The 21,466-nt window shown below is 45.8% G+C and overlaps 1 protein-coding gene across 3 annotated transcripts in view; it reads right to left on the bottom strand.

Annotated features, from left to right (window-relative positions):
* dlgap2a (discs, large (Drosophila) homolog-associated protein 2a) overlaps nucleotides 1-21,466 on the bottom strand; it is a 211,601-nt gene that overhangs the window by 93,549 nt on the left and 96,586 nt on the right. Inside the window, exon 5 of one of the 3 annotated variants that reach the window (XM_026152471.1) lies at nucleotides 8,584-8,616. The exons of the other annotated variants lie outside the window; for them this stretch is intronic. Coding sequence (XP_026008256.1) covers nucleotides 8,584-8,616 — 33 coding nt within the window. The remainder of the gene's footprint in view (nucleotides 1-8,583; nucleotides 8,617-21,466) is intronic. 3 annotated transcript variants of the gene reach the window in all.

The following is a 21,466-nucleotide window of genomic DNA, read 5'->3' on the forward strand; positions in this document are numbered from 1 at the left end:
GGCTGAACGGGCCCCTCGGACCCTCCAGCTGACGAGGTAGATGGCGGCGTGGGAGCCGCGGAGTCCTGGATGAGCTCATCCGAGCTCCCAGCAGGAGCTGATGCAGAGCCAGAGAGATTTGAGACCCCTGGCTGAATGTTAAGCTGACCAGCGGACCGTACTGCTATCGGGGACTGGGCTACAGGAGCTACTGGGGCCTGCGCTACAGGCGGCACTGGAGCTACTGGGGCCTGCGCTACAGGCGGCACTGGAGCTACTGGGGCCTGCGCTACAGGCGGCACTGGAGCTACTGGGGCCTGCGCTACAGGCGGCACTGGAGCTACTGGAGACTGAACTGAGGGTGGCTGCGAGGGAGCTAACTGAACTGAGGGTGGCTGCGAGGGAGCTAACTGAACTGAGGGTGGCTGCGAGGGAGCTAACTGAACTGAGGGTGGCTGCGAGGGAGCTAACTGAACTGAGGGTGGCTGCGAGGGAGCTAACTGAACTGAGGGTGGCTGCGGACCCTGGCGGCTCCGAGGGCCCCCGAGAGCCAGGCGTGTTCCCCGAAAGATGTGCTGACAATCGGGGGTAGGCCACGGCCTTCCCCGGAGCTCCTCCTCTACGTGGGTACAAGCTGCTTGCTGCTGCTCACAGAGACCGGGCTCCATGATTTCCGGAGTTAATGCGGTGCCACGGCGGCGCCGGCGCCGCCCCCTTCTGGTAGCTGGCGCGATGGGCGCTGATGGCACCAATGCAGGGGGTGATGTAGCGGCGATCTCCCGGTCGTCCGCCCACATCCTTGCCAGAAATGAGGCAGGCGAAGTAAAGTCTGAGCGGATTGGAGACAGCGAGCGGCTGGTAGGCTGTGCAGCAGGTGAGAGGTCCTGCTCCGAGATGAGCCAGGGCTTCCACCGGAGCTCGTCCTCCCGATAAGCCCGTAACACCTGCTGCCGCTCTTCCTCGCCAAAGTCCATGGCCTCCTTCGTCTCCGTGCGCCACGCCGTGCGGCCAGACCGCGGTGAAGACGCGGAAGCCGACGGGGCGCGAGCGGAAGGTGTGTCGGTGGCGAGCCTCACCGTTCCAACTGCAACTGCTTCTGGCTCGCGAAGCAGCGGGGAAACGGGACAACAGCAGGGCTCTGGCGGCATAGCCTGCACACTAGGCAGCCGTGGCTGCGGACGGAGTTGGAGGGCGGTGACGAGAAGGTCGGTGATCAGCGGGTGTAGTGCCTCCCATAGCCAGGGAAACACCGACACGCATACTCCCACTTGGCGGGCCAACTCCTCCCGTTCCTCCTCTCCGGAGCACCGCAGCCATCTACCACATAGCGACTCCACCGTCTGGAGGATCTCCCTCTCTTGTGTCGCTGGGTCCGACATGGTCGCGTCGTACTGGAGGTCCGCGGAGGGGTTGTGAACTGCTGGGTCCATGTTGTGGTCGTGTTCTTCTGTCATGTTTCGGCTGTGTGGCAGGCAGGATGAGGACCCAATCGCAAAACTCACACACACGGGGATGAACTCAAAAACACAGCTTTATTGCTGGCCAGGAGAAACCATACAAAACTAAACTGGGAAAAACTAACATAAAGCTCACCAGGAAACACGGGGGAATCACACACAGCATGAGGGAGAACACGACGCCGAACAGAGGGAGACTCAGACAGAAATACACAGAGGGTAAACGAGGAAAGTGGGCACACACGGGGAACACAGGTGACACTGATAATCATAACGAGACAGGGCGGGGTGAACTGAACATGACATGTAGAGGCACAGAGGTTCCGACAGGAGGAGAGAGAGCACGGGGAAAACACAGACATAACGGGCTGGGGAAACATGAAACAACCACAAAGGGAGACGAGGGCTCATCAATACATAGAGGGTACACAGGGGGGAGAGAGCCATGAAGGGAAAACACTTAGGGAACAACACAACAGGGCAACTCAGAAGACATGGCCTAAATAAGGAACGAAATACGAGAATACAAAGAACTAAGAATACTGGGCCCACATGGCCCAGGACCATGACACAGATGAGCCTTTGATGGCCTATAAGTGAAGTTCACTGAACTAAAGAATGTGGTTTGATGATTGTTGACATGCTCTCCAAATAGAAGTTTTTCCTCCTAGCAAGGGAATACAGGTGCAGCAGTCAGAGTATTGCTGAAAGGGATCTCCTGAGAAATCTTAAGAGGCCCAGTGAGAAGCGAGAACCATTCCAGGCATAGCTGACAGCCCAGGCAGTGGTTGAGGTCAAAGGTTGAGCTGGTTGGAGCCCATCATGAGATCAGACTTTGGAGCCACAGCAAGGACCATGAAGCTGCGTTGGAATGAGAGCTGTGCCAAGGGGGATTTCCAGAGGCCAACAGAGGAGATTGTGGACAACAGACGGGCACCTGAAGGATGAGGGGAGCGTGCCAAGCTCCATCGACAACGCAGAGGGAGTCTAAGGATGGCATTATGATTCTGTGGAAAGCACAGGAACCAGAAGCTATGGTGGTGATGACAGCAGTTTCATATGAACATCACCTAATGCTGTGCCACTGTACTGTGCATATGATGACACTCTGAAGGCTGCTGGGATCATAACAGCAGTAAGATAACTGGACCCAGCACCCTTTCCACAGAGGGGGTTTTCTGCAGAGCGTGGACAATGGAGGAGTCATAAGTACCCCCCTCACAGGACGAAGGCCTGAAGTGAGGTAATGGGGGTTGGTAGAGGCCATAAAACTAGAGTGCTGAAGAGGTCTGCAACTTTGGAGATAGCTGAGACCCGTGTTGACAAACAACAAAACCAACTGGTATGTTTGAATGTTTATTCTACATACATTTGGACTCTGGTCCTATGGACAATGATGGAAACAACTGGAAGAGACATTTATGACGCCCTGCAGAACTTAAACCACTCTGCAGAGAGACATGTGATTTGCACACCCGGAGGAAGCACCACCAAGCTGGGATGTTTTTGAAAATGTTACTTTCTTATTTTAACTATTAAATTAACAATTCATTTGTTTGCTCGTAGGATGCAGTTTGCCATTGGATGAGATCAATGAGGAATGGGATAACTGCTAATACATTTGTTAAACTGTGTGCTTTTACAGTAATTTAGGGTGATTTGACATATGCTGTGTATAAAAATGTTTGCATTGACACTGTCAGACATGAGGTATTCATAACTGGGAACTTTTCTAGCATAAAGGTCAAAAGGGGGGGAATGTTAGGTTTTGTATTGTTGATTGTCATTTATGCTTAGAAATATCTACTTATATATGCTTAGAGTTTTATAATTAGTTTTAGATTGGTAGAGGTTCGATCCTTAATAGTCTGCAAACTTTGTGTGCATTCCACTCTGGGAGCATGGGAAGAGGTCGTACCTTGTCTTATTGTTTTATGGTAGGATAAACGTGGCTATATCTGTTTTAGGCTAAGTGCCTTTTGTTTAGATGAACTGTTGGACTTCCAGACCAGCAGGTTTAGGGAAGTCATTTATGGGGTCACACTCTGACCCCACACACACACACACACACACACACACACACACACAAACACACACACACACACACACAGGCAAGGTACTTTTTGTTTGTATGTAGACGTCATATGTTAATGAACCTATGCATATTCATGTAACCTCAATAAAAGAGCAGTGTTACGGGGGAGCGGACGAGAGCAACTGGGGTCAAGCGAAGGAACGTTGTTTGTCCGGTTCTCTCCCGTGCACGAGAAACATGAAACGTGTGTACAGCGTCTCTTTATGTCTGTCTCCACGTTGGTTGAGTGTGGAGTAAGTGCATATGAGAGCATGAGGGTGGGAATGGATGTTTGTGTCTGTGTGTGCCTGTATGTCTGTGTCTATATGTCAGGTTGGGTGTCAGGCGCCACCTCTCTGGGGACATCTCAGGCCCTCCAAGGTTTGGAGGCCTATCTCCACCCACCACCACTTCCCCTGCCAGTGGCGGACTCCCTCAGGTGTCGGTGTGTTGGTGGTTCTTTGTGTCTGGGGGTGGGCGTCCGGGTACACACCGGCTCACTCCTTGGCGGCCGCTTATCGGGGCCTGGAGCCTGGGGCTCGCTCGGGCCACTTCGGAGGTGGGGTGCCCCCGGCCTCTCGGCCTGGGGCTCGGTCACTCAGGCACAGCGGGCTGCCGGCGGAGCTCACGGGCGCGTCACGGCAACTCCCCCTGGCTTCTGCTCCGCGGCTGCTGAGTGAGCCCTCATCTGGGACTCTCCTCAGCTCTTTCTGGGACAGTGGCGCGGCTGCCCCTCTGTTGGTCTTCTATGGTCTCTTGTGTTCTGGGGGCCTCTGGATGTCTGGAGTTTTGATCTCCTCCATACCTGCTTCATGCCCTGGAGGACGGGGCTGTGGCTCCCCACACTCCCTAGCAGATCGTTACATGGAGAAACCTTTGGAATACAAGCATGCTGATCCACACAGGTATGCACACAGGTGTACACACGGGTATTCACAGACGTGGACTACAGCTTTCTTGGCTGCTGCCTCAAAGCACATTGTGCGCTGTCTATCTTGCGTGCTGCACAATATCGTTTATTATTTAGTATCTACTGTTATCTACTGCTAGCTAGTTTATTGTGATGGTGCCGTTTTTTTTATTATGTTGCTCTTTGTTGTTTGCTTTCTCTTCTGTGTTTTTTCTCCATACAGGTGACCCAGGTGTTTTTTTTTTGTTTTTTGTTTTTTTCTTTCTTCCCCCCCTTCTCACCGTCTCTTCTCCCCTTTGGTTTTCTTTCTCTCCCTCTCTTTCTTTCATTCTTTCTCCCTGTCCTATCCCCCAGTCATGTCTGTCCCGTTTGTAGCAACTGAAAATAAAATAAATTCATAATTATAATAAAGGTCAATCAAATGGACCAATATGGCAAGGCCATGATGAGCCACTTGGTAAAATAAATCCGCTTGGCATCTTTCTTGGCCTTAAGACAACAATTCTGATGGCTAAAGATCCAAACGGGACACAAAAAAAAAAAAAGACGTCATATGTTAATGAACCTATGCATATTCATGTAACCTCAATAAAAGAGCAGTGTTACGGGGGAGTGGACGAGAGCAACTGGGGTCAAGCGAAGGAACGGCGTTTGTCCGGTTCTCTCCCGTGCACGAGAAACATGAAGAACTTTGCCTACTTCGTGTCTTGCTTGCTGTGTAATTATATTGTCTTCAACGTTCCAGCGAATAGGTTCAAGCTACAAACTATCACTTGGCGAGATTAATTGAATTTCCATTAACACCAGTAAGTGCTTCTCTTCATTCTTTGAGAAAATGTCCTCCCTCTTGCTCTACGTCAGCTGTAGACACAGCTTAGTAAACGTCGTGTTTTCTCTGAGCTGCACCACAGAGCTCTCTTATTTGGGTGCTTGGAGCCACGTCTTGGAAATTTGTGGGCATCCTCTAATTTTCCCAGCAGCCAAAGAAAAAGCTCTATTTGGTGCATCTTTGATAAAAACTGGAGGAACAATACTTTGAGAGTTTGCACATTAAAAATGACCTAAACAAAGAAATATTCTGCATCAGTTTTTCTGCATGTTCACTGAGCAGCTGCGCTTGTTCTCGTGCCTGTTTCGCAGACTATAAAAAGAAATGTGTGGAACAGAGAGATGAAGAAAACTGCTGCAGGATTATTTTTACAGAACCAATTATTTACTTTTTTCATGTAGTGTACAATAAACAAACTGAAATTAAGAGTTTATAACAAACATCTGACATGCTCTGCTACTGTACGGTTTCAGAGTGGGTCCAATCATTTTTATGTGTTGGTGTGAGCTACATATTTATGAGATAAGGAGTTAAGGGTTCCAGTGGGATCTGTAGACCCTGGCTCAGCATTCAGCTCAAACACAAGAGGACAAGATGTGCAAATGTGCATGTTTGCACTTCAATGTCTCTGTATCGCTCTTCCTCACATCACATGCCTGCTTTCTGCCCTTCTCGTGGGATTATCACCTGCAGGCGACGAAGCCTCGCCTGGCCTTGTAAATGCGCTAAATTCCTCTCTGACAATTCTCAGAGCAAACACACAAACACAGAGATAAGAGCTGCGTGTTTTAAGTAGGTTTAGAGTCTGGTGACTGGTATGAAACAAGACGAGTGCGCCAGGCAACAAACGGCAAAGACAGACATTGCTGTGCATTCAGGAATTTAAAGCAGCAAAATATATTTTTTATTTAGGAATTATAGAAATATGAAAGCAGTTGTTCACCAAGAATCACCACGTCACACTGCAGCTCACACTCCCTCCTCTCAGGACTGAAACACAACAGAAATCAGATTTTTACAATCTGGGATTATAAACCTCAGATGACTGATTTACATCAGTTCCTGTCCAGACCTTCACTTCTTGGATATTAAGTATCCGTTTTTCATTAGACATCTGTGGGAGTTTTGTTATTGTAAGCACATGAATTCTAAAGTTTCTTTTCTTGATATTTGCCACCAAAATCTAATCTAATCAAAAAACGAATTTGTGTCCAAGTGAAAATTTGTGCCACACCTATCAAGATGTCAGGCTGGCTGCAGACATGAAGCCTCTCGCTGCGGCCGCCACGTGCAGAGGTACGACAGCAACGAGCTAATGGACATGCTGATGCTATTAGCCGCTCAACACCCAAATGTTTCTGTACTGATAGGACTCATATGTGCTGTACGTCCAAAAACGCTGCTTTAAGTGTGTTCACATATGGTAATGTAAACAGAAATGAATTTGTGTTTTCATTTGACTTTAAATATTTCAGCTTCATCAAACACACTGTGGTTTCTCTCCTGATGCCACCGATAATCACAAATGCAGGAAAAAAGGAGAAGGCTCATGAGTTCAGCTTGATTCCAGCTATCAGCTCAACTCCTCCTCCTCCTGTTGGCTGTTAGGGGCGAATAATCCTGGTTTTCCGACTGTTTATCCAAAACTTTGCATTCCTTACATCTGATGTGTATGCATCATTACTGAACAGCTCTTAATGTGTTCTAAATGAAATCTACATATTAAAGAACTTTAACTAAAAAAATAAGTTCAAATGGGTCCAAAATGGGAAAAACCATAATAATAATGTAAGTAATCAAAGAATAAGATCAGGAATCAAAGTGACCATTAAAAGCCGTTTCTCAACCAACCACACGGATGCTCCAGGGCTGGTTTCCCCTCCGGAGGTTCAACAGACACCATCCTGTGCAACATGAAGCAACAGCATGGGTGCCTCTGGAGCTCTTCTGCCCAGATCCACACACATTACTCTCTCTCACACACACACACACACACACACACACACACACACACACACACACACACACACACACACACACACACACACACACACACACACACACACACACACACGTCGGGTATTCATATCTTGTGGGGACACCTAATTGACATAATGCTTTCCCTAACCCAACTGTAACCCTGACACTAACCACATTTTGAGTCACAGAAATGCCCTCAAACTTATGGGGACCAGGATTTTGGTCCCCACAAAGATATGAATACACACTCACACACACAAACACACACACACTCCCTGTCCTTCCCTCAGGCCTCCCCTCCCGTCTTTGCTCGTCTCAGTGGGAAGGTCAGAAGAACACAGTTATCATGCTCGATTTGATTACGTCTTAATCCAATCAAGCAAAGCAGAGAGAGCAGCATTGATTTTTGAGACACAGAATAATGCTTATTGGGCTTAGAGGCACATGGCTGATTCCTGGACAAGGTTAAGTCCAGAGGGAAATATCATATCTGTCACCGAGCCCATCAGCGAGCATGCTCATTTCGAGGTTTACCCCTCTCACTGCGAGATGCAAAGCACTCTAAGCGCTTTCTATTCACCCATAATTTCCAGTCATTTTTGTTTAGAGAGACTGTTAGTTACAGCAATCTACCAGATAAGACACCAGAACAAAACACATGGAGCACAGCTGTGCAGAGACGGAGGGTCACCTCTCAGAAGTAAAGCATGCAAAAAGGAGGCGATGGTTTTGGACGGGAGTGGAAGGAGACATATGGGAATGATGCAGAATGAGGAGGTGGCAGGAGCTTGAAAAGACCTCTTAATCTAACAGCAGGCTCATGAACTAAGCAGATTCCAGGCATTGAAATACGCCACGAGCATGTTGCACACACACAAGCTCACAAATATGTCTTTGCTCAACTATGTGCGCAACATTGGATGAGATGTGAAGCAGAAACAATCGTGGTTAGTCATCGCTCCGAACATGTGCCCTTCAGCCTTCATGCTGTCAATTAGAGTATGTGCAAAAACATGGCTGCCTCTGGAGTTACACTGTGCGTACACACCCCAGCCTACACATGTGATACTTTGAAATTTGCAGCGCTGCTGTCGAAATGCTGCACAGTAAATAAATAAAAACCAGGGAGCGCGTTCTCACTCTGTGCAGTGCATTTTTGTGTCTTTTATTATTTTTGACACGGAACCTAAAAAGCTGCTCCACACCATTGCTTTGCTGAGATGAAGACTGAAGAACAGGGTGTCTGCAGCAAAGCCTCGCCCCCGCTCCGCTTCCCACCCTCCCCTAATGGCAAACAACAAGCTGGGAGATGACGATGACACGAGCATTTCGGGGAATGGCGAAGCCCACTCACCTTCTGGTTCACCACACAGTGTGCACTGTGATTCTAAACAAGGACCAAAGAGAGATAACAGGAGATTATTAACAGAGGTAACACATATGCGAGCATATATGCTTGAGCATGTGTGTGTGGGGACAAACATTAGCATCACCAGGCATTAGGAAAAAATGGAGGTTGAGCATCCCTCTGCTCTCTGTCACAAACAAAATGAAACATTCAAAGTGAGCAAACAACAGAGAGCCACAAACATTTTTCGAGCTGCTGATGTCCTTGCAGGGCGGTACCCATGTGCAATACAATAGAAACCCAGCAACCATGCATAATACAACCGTGAGCCACACGCGGCCACATAAAAAGGGGAGAAAAAAGAAAGAGGATCATAATTCATCAGTGTCATGTGACAAAACTGCAAACACATACACAGCATTAAATGAAACCCTGAAACAACATGAAATCATGACGATTCATTGCTATAATTATTTGAAAGAAGAGGGTATAAGGGTTAATATGCACCATGCATTTCAGGCTAAACCTAAATGACACATGCAGGTCATGCAAACTAATCATCACCCAAACACACAGTACTACAAGTGCGTGAATCCCAAAACTCAGTTTAAGGGCGTTAAAGTTATCGATCAATCCTTCCTATGAGCCAGGAAAGTGTTGGCAGCTTCCAGGAGTGCAGCGGGATTATTTTAAATGGCCCAGATTAGCAAATATGTTGCTTTGCAGAGGCAGACAGTGGGCTTAACAAGCAGAATGATGATGAAAATGTTGTGTCCTCAGGCCCTGGATTCAAAACAGCTGTGCTGTGTCACTGCGTGTCTCTCTCTTTTCTCTAAAAGTGGCCAAAATTGGCCATGCATGCTTTTTGTTTTTGAAATTTTATTTTGCTGAAGTGCTTTGTCATCTACTCTCCACTAATTAGGGGCTTAATTAGACGATCAGCAACCTTCCATGACTCGTCTTATTTTGTAGTAATCGGTGAGGCTGGTTCAAATCCTTACATACACACTCAAATTAAAATTGCCCCCAAATGCTCAAAGCACTAAAGCGCGACTGCCTTTCTGCCTCGTTGTTCCCACATGAGCTGTCTCACAGGTGAAGAGGCTTACACAGAGCAGTGCTCTCTTTAAAGGTTTGTTGTTGCTGTCAGTCTGGTTGTAACACAGTCACAAAACTGCCCATAGCTTCTTGTCTGAGCACCGTGGCGGCAATTGGCTGTGCTAAAATTTTATTTACTCTTTCACAACACCTTCCCTGTAAAGCCAGTATGTCTCTTCGTTTATGCATAAGTGTAGCTCAAAAAGCCAAACGCAGAGAGAACTCCAGCGTGCACAAGTCCCTGCGCTGTCAGTAGTGTTTGGGGTCTGTGGGGTTAAACCAGTCACAGTCAGTGCAGGGCTCCCAGCGAAGTGGCGGACAGCAGAAGCCCAGAGAGAATTTACTGGTTTAATTAGCCTTTTTTACTCCCCACTCCCTACAGTGTAATTCCACAGAGTCAAAGCAATTGGCTCTATTAGTTTGTCCTGCCTGTTTAAATTTAAAATGCTCTTGAATTTCCCTGTGTGGGGCCCGTATTGATCAAGGTCAGGCAGTTTTTACAGTATGGAACTGTTCTTGGGTAATTCTTATTTGCTTTCCAATTAGATGTGTGAAGTAGCTGCCAGCATAGCATCAAGAGAAATGATCATGGCTCTGCTTCTCAGGTACAAGAATAAGACTCAGAGCTACGTTGGGTTAAAACGTGGACGATGGCCGTGACGCTCAGCTTACATCCTACGGGCCACGTGACGCCCGCCACAGGGTGCTGGCCGGCCTGCAGACCCATACGTTTGATGAATGAGCTTCCAACTACGTTCAATATGGAAAAAGCACATGAAGTGTAAAGTGTGCGTGTTAGTCCCCATAGGGAAATAGTTCCTCTGCATTTAACCCATTCACCCAGTGAAGCAGTGGGCAGCCGCCAGTGCAGCGCCCGGGGAGCAGTGTGTAGGGACGGTACCTTGCTCAGGGGTACCTCAGGGTAGCTGTTCAGTGGAGTCGAACCCCCGACCTTCCGATCATGGGGCCACCACTCTACCTACTGAGCTATCCCTGCTATTGATTGGTGTTAAATCCAGTCACAGTAAAAATGCCAAAGGTGGTTCTACCCAATCGTGGCTTAGCTTTGGGTAAATTAATAATGTCTTTTTGTTTATCTGAGGCTTTATGTACCTAATTTTACATCGCGTTCCTTTCATTATGTCCTGACATGTAAAACTTCCTTTTTGCAAAAAGTCGGTGGTGTGAGAATATAAAAAGATAAATTATCGGACTTTGTGTCTTGTGCTCAATCATCCAGGTAAGTAAATCCCCAAAAGTTGATTCTGTTCATTTGGATGTTTTCAGTAACGAAACGTTTCGTCACTCATCCAAAGGGACTTCTTCTTCTTCTACGTGAAAAGGGAAAGACCATCTCTGAATCGAGGAGGGGGCCTAAGGGTACATCTTTCGCCATCTTACATGCTGTGCTTGCAGCCATTCCCCAACTCTCTGTGAATGCTACTCATGGCCATTGATCAGTGGTTGTTGATCAATAGTCATGAGAATTTGCATAATTAAGATTAAGGAACTGACCTCCCAGCCCTTTGTTCCTTCTGTGGTGCTGCTTTCAGTCATTATGCAAATGTACTGATTATAAGTTTGGGTAAACCTGCAGTCAGCTGAGACTGAAGAAAACACAACGTCCAGATGAACAGAATCAACTTTTGGGGATTTGGGACTTTTGCTATCGATTCATTTTATCCTTAAATATATTTAACTGACTCCCGAGTCGCATTCATTTTAAAACCTGAAGAACAAATCATCACTAAGCTCTAACTAACTTTGTGTCGGGCTGGGACAAAGGCCAGCATCCATCCAAATATAATACTGGGTGTGAAAAGTAACTGTGCATCGCGAAAACAATACAAAAAAACACACCAGCAAAAAGCATTCATCTTATGGCTCTGTGTGGAAGTGAAACCACAAACAAAGTGAGAGTTTTTCCACTGTATCACCAAAGATGCTGAGAAAAGGTTTTGTAGCCAAAGCCCAAACTGCACACTCAACCATGTGAGGAGGAAATAAAAGCTACAGAGGAAGATGACATAACTGCAGCACTTTACAGGCCATGATCGTCGTCACATTTCAAGAACAACTCCAAATGTAGCTAAATAACCAGCCATGTATCATCATCTATACCCGGAGACACGTGAGCGTATTTCAGTGCGCCAGTCTGGGCTTGAATGCAGACTCCTCGCTGCTCTGGAGTAAACCAACTCGCTGTTATTCACAGGGGTCTGCGGTGTCCCACGATATCGCCAAACACAACATACACGAAGAGCAAATCCTTAGCCTTGATCTGATAATGTATTCATCCATAATTAAACACTTCATTTCCATATCAGCGCAGCTTGCTCACACCTTCCCCGGTGGCTGATCTCTCTTTTCCCCTCACTCCCTGCCTTCTCTCCGTTTCTCCCAATCATGTGATGTGTGAGAGATACAGGTGCTAATTAGCTAGTTTTCTTTTTTAATACGAACGCTGTGTTTCTGAGAAAACACTCAGTTATATAAAGGAAGGTGAGATGGGGCATGAAAACTGTGCAGCACAGGTGTGAGGGTAAAGAAAAGCATATTGGAGTTGGCGTGTTTTATCAATGACTCGGGATTTACTGGAAGGAACAGCCTATAAGCTCTGCTTGTTTGCTCTGAGTTGGGCCGCGCACTGATTGTGAGACACAAGCCAAATAAAGGCTTGTTTATTGGGGGCAGAGTCAATCGGCTGTCAATAAAAGGGAAGTGCACAGAAATGTACAGATCATACAGATGAACCCGCAGAACTGCACTGACAGGCTAAAGATAGACCACGTCCCACGTGCTCAGCTTGTACTCTCATCTGTGTATTCGGTTACCACTTTCAGTTTACTTTTTCCTTGAATGGCACGAGCCATCTTCAGCCCCCTGCACACAGCAGCCTCCCCCCTGGAGCTGATCTAGCACTTCTCAGAGGAGAGAGTGAGACTGAAGGCCTCTCACTAAGCTCTGTCTGTGTCTGCAGGGTTGATACTTGTGTACACAGGCAATAATGTACCTCAATTTGCTCCTTTTGAATGTGCAGGAGCAGCAGCTCCACTTCGAGTCCCGCTCCTCCAGAGCTCAGCCACCCTTCATATGTGAGCTCTGATGGTTGCCAGGTTTGCTTCATTATGTCAAAGACATGAAACTGGCTGGTGATTTGAAAGTTTGTTTTTAGTGACATAGAAGCAAATAGAAGAAAAAAAAATAGACGCAGTAAATGTCACTTTATAAGAACAGACAAGGAATCAGAACCTCAACATTGTGCAATAATGAGGAGCTCATTTTCAAGAACACTCTTAATTTTCCCTCCTTAGAAGGAAAACAGCAGGTGTCTGACATCAAACAGTTTGAAATCAGGCCTGCCGTCAGTGTTTGTGGATGAAGAATGCTGTCAGAGCGCTACGAGCAGCTTTACTGGTGTGCGACTTTCAAAACAAGGTGCGTCGGAACAAATGGCTAAAAAAGAAGCTTTAAAGCTTTGAGTCCTCTCCTGTGGCTGTGCTGTGAAGAAGCAGTGGATGGTTCAGTGTGGCAGACATGCAGGGATCCAAGCACGACCTTCAGTTATAGGCAAACGCTGTCATTCTGTGGCAAGTAAAAAACTGTCACATGTCAGGATGCATCGCTTGTCTTTTCGGCAGATCTCCGTGGGTACATGTGGTGCTATGAGGCCGCCGATGCTTGAGGCAAGCACATCTCCCTGCAATGAGAAATCCAAACCTCCGCTCCACCAATTTCTGATTTTTTCATGTTTATTTCTGTACAACGAATACAAGACTAATATCCGGTACATGGTCTCGCTGACAGTTATTCCTGTATGTATATGTTTATGAGTCACAATCACCTCCTCCTGTGGAAGTCTTCACAGGGGTCTCTAGATTGTTAGGTAACAGTGACTGGGGACCAGTGGAGTACAGCAGACCTCCACTGGGATAAGGAAGCCATTCTCCTTCCTCTGTCACACTCACGCTTTCATCGTGTCAATGGGTGGATAACTGACAGCGACATCATAAAAAATTCTCCCTGACTGTCACTGATTTGCAGCTTCTGTCCGTTTTTGTCTTGAGCCTGCAGCACATTTGGTGTAAATCTGAATCCAGTGTTGAATTTAGACATTTTAAGCACAGTGAACACCTGCAGCAGAGACAAACAGGAAGTCAGGGACAGAGCGGAGGGTGATGACATGCAGCAAAGGCTTTAGAGTGAAGACTAATCAGAGTTAAAAGGGGACGGCAACCTCCTCGCATTTTGGGAAAATTGGTGTTTGCTTAATGATTGCAGTAATTTCTTTGATGATGGTGATGACCGATTGTAAAAAGTTGTTGTGGCCAAACTCTTCACCCAGAGGCTGAAGGTGCACTGTAATCACCACCAGACTGGCCAAAGAGCAAGTAATTGCTGTCTAAATGCTGCTTTGCAATAAGAAACTCGACTCAACAACGACTAAAAAAAAAACAAGGTAACAACATGTCAGTTGTACGTGTTTTGCAGTTAAATAACTGCCCTGCAGCAATTACATCACTATTTGTGGAAGAATACATTAATTTTTATTTCAAACATATGAGTGTGCTGAATGTAAAGAAGCAGTGTGACCTATTTAAAGTGAATTTCTGTGGATGTCAACAGCAAAAGATTTGCACTTTTGTCATTTCATCAGTTTCTGCCATTTGACCCCACTGACTGCCAACTGACTGCCAACTGACAGCAGACTGACAGCAGACTGACAGCAGACTGACTGCAGACTGACTGCAGACTGACTGCAGACTGACTGCAGACTGACTGCAGACTGACAGCAGACTGACAGCAGACTGACTGCCAACTGACAGCAGACTGACTGCAGACTGACAGCAGACTGACAGCAGACTGACAGCAGACTGACTGCCAACTGACAGCAGACTGACTGCAGACTGACAGCAGACTGACTGCAGACTGACAGCAGACTGACTGCAGACTGACTGCCGACTGACAGCAGACTGACAGCAGACTGACTGCAGACTGACTGCAGACTGACTGCAGACTGACTGCAGACTGACAGCAGACTGACTGCAGACTGATACTGTCTTCACACACCAAAGTCATTCTGAAGGTGGCAACTGCCTGCAAGTGGTTGCAGACCTGATCTCCGTCTTCCAAGCAACAATTTCAAAGGCAATGAGATTGCACGGTCATTGCACACGGTCGCAGTAATTTTAGTTGTGCTGCAGTCTTCAACCACATTTTTCCCTAATGCGACTACATAATTAACCATCAAACCATTGGGTTACTTCAGTTTTCAATACTTGCAAATGAGGTTCTGATTGACAAGCTCATATTAACAGGACATAAACATGTTTAACCTGACTGACCAAACGACCCGCCCCGAGGGTGTTAAGCTAAGGTTTAGTTGAAGTTTGCTGAGTGCATCAGATTTTATGTAAATGAGTGCGAGTCTGCAGGGCCTTTAATCTTTACATATATGCTGTGAGTGTACAGTTTGTAACATGGATGTGTATCCTGCATACGTATCATATGCAAGCATGCATGCTGTAGTGCAGTGTGTGTGTGGGTGGGTGGACACACCGTGTTGTCACAATGAGTGTTTGCACATTAGAAGCAACATTTCATTTTGCAGTTTGTTTCCCATGTTAGTCCCTGAGCCTCACACATAACAGCCTGACTGTGCCGATAAGATGCACACGCCAGACACACGGAGGTGGGAGGGTAGGAGGGATGGATTTGGTGCATGTAGGCAAGAGAAGGTTGGTTTGAAAAAACCGAAGCTAAAACCCATCGTTTTTCTATCAACCCCCCAGGGTCCCGGGTCAGATTTATACTTGGTTTCTCTGAAGTCTCAGGAGGCGAAGGCAGACGAAAGGAATAGGGAGATAAATATTTTAGGGAGCAGGAGAGGATTGAAGTATAAGGGTGAGACTTTATTTGAGTGATTTGCTGCCTCTAAACTGTGCTCAAGTGTGGATGATGGCAGGGAAAGAAAGGAAGACGCGTGTGAAAGAGAAGGACAAGTGAGGTAGGAAAGATGGAAAATGATGGAAGGCCAAAGAGAGCGAGCGAGCTGTGCAGACAGACGCAGACAGTGAGAGTCATGCAGAGAGGATATTGATGGCCTCCTTCACGCCCCAGCAGCCCTCTGTCTTACTAAAGCATCTATCAGGACGGCCGGGCCTCGTACATGGTCATATTGACACCTGCTGATGGAGGGGGGTGTAGCCATAAATGGCACATCACTTACTTAACTTTCCCTTTGCTTTGTCCTCTTTGCTCACTATGTCCTCCCAGCTCATTCATCATCACGTCCTTTAAACTCTTCTTAAATTTTGTTTAGCTCCAAACTGAAAATGTCTGCTCGTTGTGGAAAATGAGCAGACATTTGGTGTTTTTCAGCCAATTTGAGGGCGACGGAGACCTGATGGGTCATATCACCGAAATACCTGCAATCTCGAGTCCTTTCAGGCAGAATCAGTATAAATCACGGAGAACCAAATGTTATATCTGCACATCTGTGTATTACGACAGTCGTGAACCAAGAAAATGAAATGCTGGAGTCAATTAAGTTTTAATTTTACCCACAAAAATCTGCAGAAATTAAAAATAAATCTGAGAAACACTGCTGGGAATCTGCAGCCATCTTTCACTGCACCAACAGGGAAAGCTTAAAAAGCAGCAGAAGATAGAGATAAACTTTTGTGGATTTTACAGTAGCAGGCGGAGGAAAGGCAGAAAATGATTCTTTTTTCATTTTAACAAAGAATTAAAGTCAGTCTGTTTCGAAAGGAACACGGTCCACTCGTCAGAAATCCCCGCTGGGTAAAAGTGGACCAGCGGAGAGTTCTGGTGCCTTCACTTAACGAACAATTAAATCTGATCGGCGGGTGATGCACATCACTCTGGATTGAGTTCATTTTTGTGTGCTGGCATTGCTTCCAGCTGATGGCATGGACATGTGCAGCTCAGGTGCATCGTGTGAAATGCTTTTCAGAAATTTTTCAAAAAGCTCAAAAATATCAGGAAGCACACAAACTGGTTGCGTGCACTTTAATGACACCTAAAGGCGGGACAGGTAAGGACAGCTCACCAAGGTAACGTCATTGATTTTAATCAGATCTACATGCGTGGCTGAATTATATTTGTGGAAAATATTACAAAACTACTATTCAGAGGCTGCATGACAGTCTTGTAGGCAGTTTGTGCAGATTCCACTGGCTAGTTTGCAGAGAGAAGGCTGTGCTTTTCATGGTCAATGTTACATCACAGGTACCTGACATCGATTTATACTCATGCAGATGATGGTGGTTAGACTCCCTGAATTCTAGCTTTTATATGGATGGCTGGAAATCAGCTCACAAAGCATCAGCTAATGTTTTAGCTTGGTTATTTGGCTGAATCCAAAATAGCAGGAAATATTAGAGTAACAGCACAGGTCAGCTGATCACAGCCTGCACACACACACCTTGGGGTTCCCCCACCTGCCAAATCTCTCGTTCACCCCCCACCTTTACATCCCATGTACGCAGCCTTTTATACATCTAGCTAACGGTTCTTGTATTTACAGATTAAACCAACAACAGAGGAAGTTCAGAGAATATTTGGCACTAAATATTTAACATGTGCATGTCCCACGGCCACGAGAGGCTTACTTCTGAGCGTGCTAGCACATCAGAATCAGGCGACTCAATGTAAATAACAAAAAAATGAACTTTCTGAAGTGATGTAAATAAAACTGAACTGATGCTGAACCTAAACAGCATCGCTGTTTGTTTTGTGTGTGATTTAGTGACTCATCATTTTAAAACCTCTCCGAATGTGAAAGACATTTTCCCACAGAGAAAGCTTTAAGAGCAAGTGGGAAGGATGGTGTGTGGAAAATCAGCCACTGATGTCTTATGACTGTTATTGTTATAAATCAATAAATGTAATCACTGTCATGCTCTGTTGCAGCTCATTGCCCCCAACGTGTGCGCAGCATTGTGCTCAGTATCAGCAGACGAAGAAGCAGAAAAGAGTCTGTCGAGCATGAAAGTAATCGGCCAGGTCAGTGATGGCGGTACTCAAGCTACTGTCTGTTACTCTTATTCCTTTAGACATTTTTGTTTTGTAGATTCAAAGCAAACAAGACACCAGAAAAGACAAAAATGGGAGACGGGGAGAGAGCTGGGGGAATACTGCGTACCGGTTATCTGCAGGCGTGTCTTTATTCGTCTCCGAAACTACAGAAAAATATTGCTGTGTTTGTTTTCCGTGGAGTTTTCCTTGTTTCAATAATTTTCAATTAGGAAACGAGACAGAGCTGAGCAAATCGTTCCGTTTGCATCCTGAAAATGAGTCTTGATTGAAGTCAGTAATTTGGTTCGAATTGGAAGCTCGTCTGCAAGCACAGGCAGAATCTGTCAGCTGTTAGAGAAAACTCAGACCCAACTCTAGACAAAAGGAACTCGTTAAAATGCAAGCTTTTTGCAGAACATACTCAGGCTGGGTGAACACAGATCTCAGGGGATACTGAGGATGTACAGTAGGTTGGCTGTGTGCCATTAATTTACCGACTAAAGTGTCTCTATTGGAGTTTGAGCGCATGCTAGCTGTCTGCGTGGCTTTTATTATACGTTCCAGGTCATCAACACGTTCACAGCGATGATGATTTAATCCTGATATTTAGTGTCGTAGTTTAGCACTGAACAGGACATACAGCAAGTGTGTTTTAGCAACTTAGACCAAAGTAATGGGCACAATTGAGAACAAGCAGTCCAAGCGTTATTTCACAGTAATGCCTCCAATATTTCTTGGCTCTTTCAAATGGAACCACAAATATTAACCACACAGCAGGATACAGTCATCCTGTGAGACGGAAAAGTTTCAACAGCTGGATTTTAAAGAAAAGAAACACGACTTTTTCTAAATTACCTAATTTGAAATGCAAACTAGCTTATTTGTAACGCATTAACCAAATTCTAAGATACTGTTGAATCCTCATGCATCGTCAGTCTGTCTTCACTTCACCATCTGCAACGTCACTCAGAGCTATGTCCAAAAAATGTTGCACAATCTGCAAATAAACAGCATCAAAGTTTGCCTCAGATCCTCGTCAGGCAGAAACGCTCAGTGCAGCCTCGCACGCTTTGGAGTGGAACCTGGCCATGTCCCCCTCAGCGACGCTGCTGGTGACTTTTCATCTTTAGCCTGCGGTGAAAACGTCGTGTGGAACGTGATTAATCGACAGTTTCTTGTAAACCTGCTGGAGTTTCATCAATCAGCATCATCTCTAAACCACAATAAGTCCAAGAACAAACACAGTTTGACATCATCATGAAAAATCAGCAAAGACCAATTAAATTTGATTTTTAATTTTAGGAACTTCAAAATAAATCAGTTGCACTTTAGCTACATTGTCACTTGGTGTTTCTCATACACCAAGATCTACCTGTCATGGTACCACATGGTATTTGACTATAACTATTTGGACACTGGTATTTTTCTCATGTTGCCTCTGTACAGCACTACAGCGGATATTTAAATCAAACAATCAGTATGTGAATGAAACGGAGCCTTTGAGCCACTCTAAGCCAGGTTTGATGCCAGCCATCCCAATGTGTTTTATGCTGTAAGGTATCAAACTCCAGCGATATGACGACCATCAGGACAAGTAAAGGTGAGTGTAATGACACAGCTGCGCTCTGTTTGGATTTAATGTCTCTACTGTCTGTAGAAACAAGCTTTTAATGTATCACGGCTACAATAATATAAAGTTACAGACAACTCGCTTGTGTTCCTCCACAAGAGAAAACCAGACATGCTGCATACTTTCTCATGTGTAAAGACTTGATAAAGAGGTGTGTGTGTGTGTGTGTGTGTGTGTGTGTGTGTGTGTGTGTGTATACGTGAATACATGACTGTGTGTCTGCCTTAGAACCAATGGCACAGTGTCACTGCGCTCATCAATCTACCCGCCTTCCCCAAGGATGATGTCACTGGCACCAAGCCTGGCTGGTGGCCCACTGGACTGAGGGGATCGACTCTCATTATCTCCAGTCCAGATTTATAAGGCTGCTGTGCTCATATTTTACAGAGAGGGACATGGAGGAAGCAGAGGGAGGGGATGAGGGAGCGAAGAAAGGATGAGGACAGAGAGATGGAGAGAGTGGGACTGACTATCGGCTATTTAAAGAAAATTCTTCTGGCAATCAGCACGATGAGCAGCATAAGAAATCAAAACCTGTGTGCATGTGTGCATCACTCCTTAGATGCCATATGCTGTCACTGCAAATAGGAAGAGGCTTCACTGGATGCTACTTGACAAAGCAGAGACATCCAAGATAAAGACAAGTTACTCGATTTCTGCTAATTTCCCTCTGTCTCACACACAACCAGCAGAGATCACCACCTGTGCAGATGAGTTATGAGTCGAGCTGTTTGGTAAACAAAAACACATATGTGCTGCTTAGCATACGTCCAAGTGCAGGAGAAAAAATGACAAAAAAAGAGCTGCAATCATAAAAAAATGAAAGGAAGAAAAGAGGGAGCCAAATTCTCTGCATCTTGGAGGGAGATCCGTAAATTGGCACGGCTGGGAAACACCTCTCCTCACCCTCTCCCTCTTCTAGACTCCCTCCATTTCTCTCCGTGTGTCTCCATAATGTCACAACATTGTTTCATGTGATTGGGTGTCTGTATAATGATGACAGATTGGCACCTGGTGTCTTCACAGAGCAGATTTGAGCAGCTACACACCTGCTGTCTTTGGCTCAGACCGCTCTGCCAGGGAACGTTCACGTACAGATGTCATAGCGCACGTGTGTATTTATGTATGTGTGCGTGTGTGTGTGTGTGCTTTACGAGCGCTGCCCGGGGTATTGCATTATGCTTCATCTCCTGGAATGGACCTAATGGGCCGTGAGGAGAAAGCAGACGAAGCAAGCCCAGAGGCAGCGTACAATGTGTCTAACACCTGGTCAGCCATGTCACCGGGAGGCCATATTGGACTCGTTCCCCATCCTTCTGTCTCTTTGTTAACTAGTAAATGCATCTTGGGCCGTAGCCGGGGTAGCTTTGCTCACAGCTAATTATCCAAGCCAATCATATGCAGACAAGCAACGTGACTGGATTCAGCAGATGAGCTGACGGTCTAGTGGCAAGAATCAGAATAACGATGCATATTTTAATCTACCTATATTATCCTTAATGCAACTCAACCACTGACAGCTCTCTCACCAGAGATTGTGGGCTCTATATGAAAGACAGCACAATGGGAATCGGTGGGTTGTGGGTGCAATCTGTAGCTTCAGGTCTTACCCTGAGATCATACTCTGAGATCTTATGAGAAGTTATCAGCTACACTATCCGGTCGTTAAGTGATGACGTGACGAATCCTACTTCCGGGCCTAAAGTAGTCTGCGTTTAATATGGCTTTTGTGTTGTTAACATGTTTAATGTTTTTTATTTTCTTCTATTTAATCTCAAAAAGCTCCTAAAACAGTCAGTGATCACTGTTGACCTCCCTCGGCTTTTATTACCGCTAATCATTTATTTAAGCTCAGTTTTTAAAACCTTAGGATGTAACTACAGCACAGCCCATGCAGCAGTATATGAATGACTAACCTCGTATTGTGGATGGATTATCTCAGTTGTTCTCCTGGCTGAAGTTTGGTCCTTTTACAGCATCCTGCCATGCGATTACATTTGTTCCCGACCACCGAGAACACTCACGTTAACTTTTATCGAGTGGGAAAAAAGTTAGCTTGTTTATATTATGCTAACATAGCTGTGTCGCTAGCGGTCACACAGCACATCATTATATACCAGC

The sequence above is a fragment of the Astatotilapia calliptera genome, chromosome 19 (assembly GCF_900246225.1).
Source record: "Astatotilapia calliptera chromosome 19, fAstCal1.2, whole genome shotgun sequence".
Classification (NCBI taxonomy): Eukaryota; Metazoa; Chordata; class Actinopteri; order Cichliformes; family Cichlidae; genus Astatotilapia; species Astatotilapia calliptera.